The sequence below is a fragment of the Muntiacus reevesi genome, chromosome X (assembly GCF_963930625.1).
Source record: "Muntiacus reevesi chromosome X, mMunRee1.1, whole genome shotgun sequence".
Taxonomy (NCBI): Eukaryota; Metazoa; Chordata; class Mammalia; order Artiodactyla; family Cervidae; genus Muntiacus; species Muntiacus reevesi.
In genome coordinates this window covers 116,679,433-116,681,619 of record NC_089271.1, presented here as the reverse complement: position 1 = coordinate 116,681,619, position 2,187 = coordinate 116,679,433, and the positions used below count along the sequence as shown (strand labels likewise).

At 42.2% G+C, this 2,187-nt stretch overlaps 1 protein-coding gene across 1 annotated transcript; it reads left to right on the top strand.

The window, feature by feature from the left end:
- Positions 1-1,492: 1,492 nt before the first annotated feature.
- ETDB (embryonic testis differentiation homolog B) lies at positions 1,493-1,672 on the top strand. Its single transcript, XM_065916444.1, has one exon. It carries the CDS (start codon positions 1,493-1,495, stop codon positions 1,670-1,672), a length of 180 nt encoding a protein of 59 aa, XP_065772516.1.
- Positions 1,673-2,187: the final 515 nt, after the last annotated feature.

The window sequence follows — 2,187 nt, the reverse complement described above, 5'->3', positions numbered from 1 at the left end:
ACTCCAGGAAGGCAATACCTCAAGAAAAAGACAAGTTTTGTTACCTTTTTGTTAATAAAATACTGTACACTAATAATAGCTCTTATCCCTCTTCAATTTCTTTTAGACACTGAACACACTATTTTAGTCTCTTTCCATGATTCTATATGAAATGGGAGGAAATCTGAAAGACAGAGCCTCTCAAAGAAGAGTGTGTGTGACCTGGGTCCATCTCACAGACCTCCTTGTCTCCGTTTCTTCAGTTGTCACATGAAATTGACAACAGTAGGGTCACCAGTGTAGGAATATATCAAATTTCTTCATAATACTCATGCTAAATTCTTAGGAAAGCACTATAAAAACAAAAACAAAAAACACTACCACCACTACCAACAGAGTCCTGTCCACACAATTACCCCTCTTACAGCCTGTGAGAACCCATGTCATGACACTAAACAATACCCACTTGGGTCACTCATCAATATCAACTATATAGTTGTTCTGTATCAAAGACTTGCAAGGTAATATGGCATGAGAAGTATGGCTACTCATAGTCAAAATTTCTACAATTAGACACCCCACTTATGACGTGAATTGTGCATTTCAGAGTTGTGGCCAAGGCTGTATCTAGAGATTGATAAAGAAGCAGAAAATTCTACCTGAGGCCAAGTTTCTGTTTGGCACTTGAGGCCAAAACTGCTGAATACTGCCCAGGAGACCTATGGATATGCAATGGGTGTTTTAACTCCTAACACAGGAAACATTTCATGGGAGAGATTTTGAATGAGCCAGGAAAGATCTCTAAGGCCAAGAGAACTGAGTACCTTCCAGGGAGCAGATAAGAAGATGGTACCCAAATATGGGTAGTATTTTCCCCTTTTTCTAGCACCTCTCAGTCACTCACTGTTCAGCCTCGCACCAGAGATAACCTAGCTGGTGGTATCCATGGCACCGAAGTAAAAAAGTTCTGAGAGGCATTGTGAGTCATCATGACTCCTCCTGGGTCTGACCAACCAGGCTCTCACACAAGGGATAAGACAGGGAAAGAGAGAGAATACTCCTGCTAACTTCTTGAAGTCTCTTCAGGACTCTCCTTTCAGAGAAACCGGAGTAGTCTGGGTAATAAGCAATCCAGACATACCGAAGTAAAGTAACATTGTTTTTTACCATCAGCATACTAGTCCACCTGATATACTCCAACCCTACAAGTGGGGGATGTTATGAAACTGTCATTTGCTCTATAGAGAAGTGATGTGGAGCACAGGCTCTAGATACAGGCTTGATTATTTCCAATCTCAGCTCTGTGTAACCTTGGACAAGTCAGACGAGACCCCAAAGCAATCTCTTATGAGCACTGCTGGGAACGTGTGTGTGGGTGTGTGTGGGTGGGTGGGTGGGTGTGTGATTATGAAGGGAAGAAGCCCCTGGGTCCACTGGATTAAGTGTATTTCATCATCTTTTTCAGGCCTTCTCGGTTGTACTCTCTTGTTGAAGACTGTGACATCAACCATTCATGGATAAAGGAAGCCCTGAAGTCAATCCTAACACACCTACATTGACCATCAAGAAGGAAGAAAAACACCCAAAATCCCGCAGGGTCTCCAAAAATGTGCTGACCTTTTTACTTGATAGGCAACTGGGGAGGCACAGAAGTGATGTGGATTTGTCCAGGTGGGTGTGGATGCTGACATAAGCCACACACAGGGTAGAGTTGGCTATTGCCAAACAGTCATAATATCTACCTGCTTATGCATGCCCATAATTTGAGGGAAAAAAGCAAAAAAAAAATTGGAATAGCAAACTCCTTCTTTGTTTCAGCTGTTAAAATAAAAGCTGAAGTTTCACCCCTTTTGACTCAATATGTGTTTATGCCAATAGAGTTTTCCTGGGTTACCCTGGAGGGGGGATTCTGTTCATCCTAACAGTCTATGCAGAGGCTCTCAGACATAGCAGAGATGGTGAGATCACACTGCATGTCTGATTTATTTCACCTTTAATTTAAAAAAATCAAGGGACATTATATAGTTCTAAGTCACTGAAGAACCCAAGACTCTCGTCCCCTAGGCCTTTTGGGAAGACACCCACTATGTTGCACTCTAAAACTTGTTTGCTTATCTTGGTGAGAAGACACTGTTTAAGAACAGGCCATGAGGTGTGGGGGGTGGTGGCATTTAAGACAGTCTTTTTAAAATGTTGATGCTCATGAGA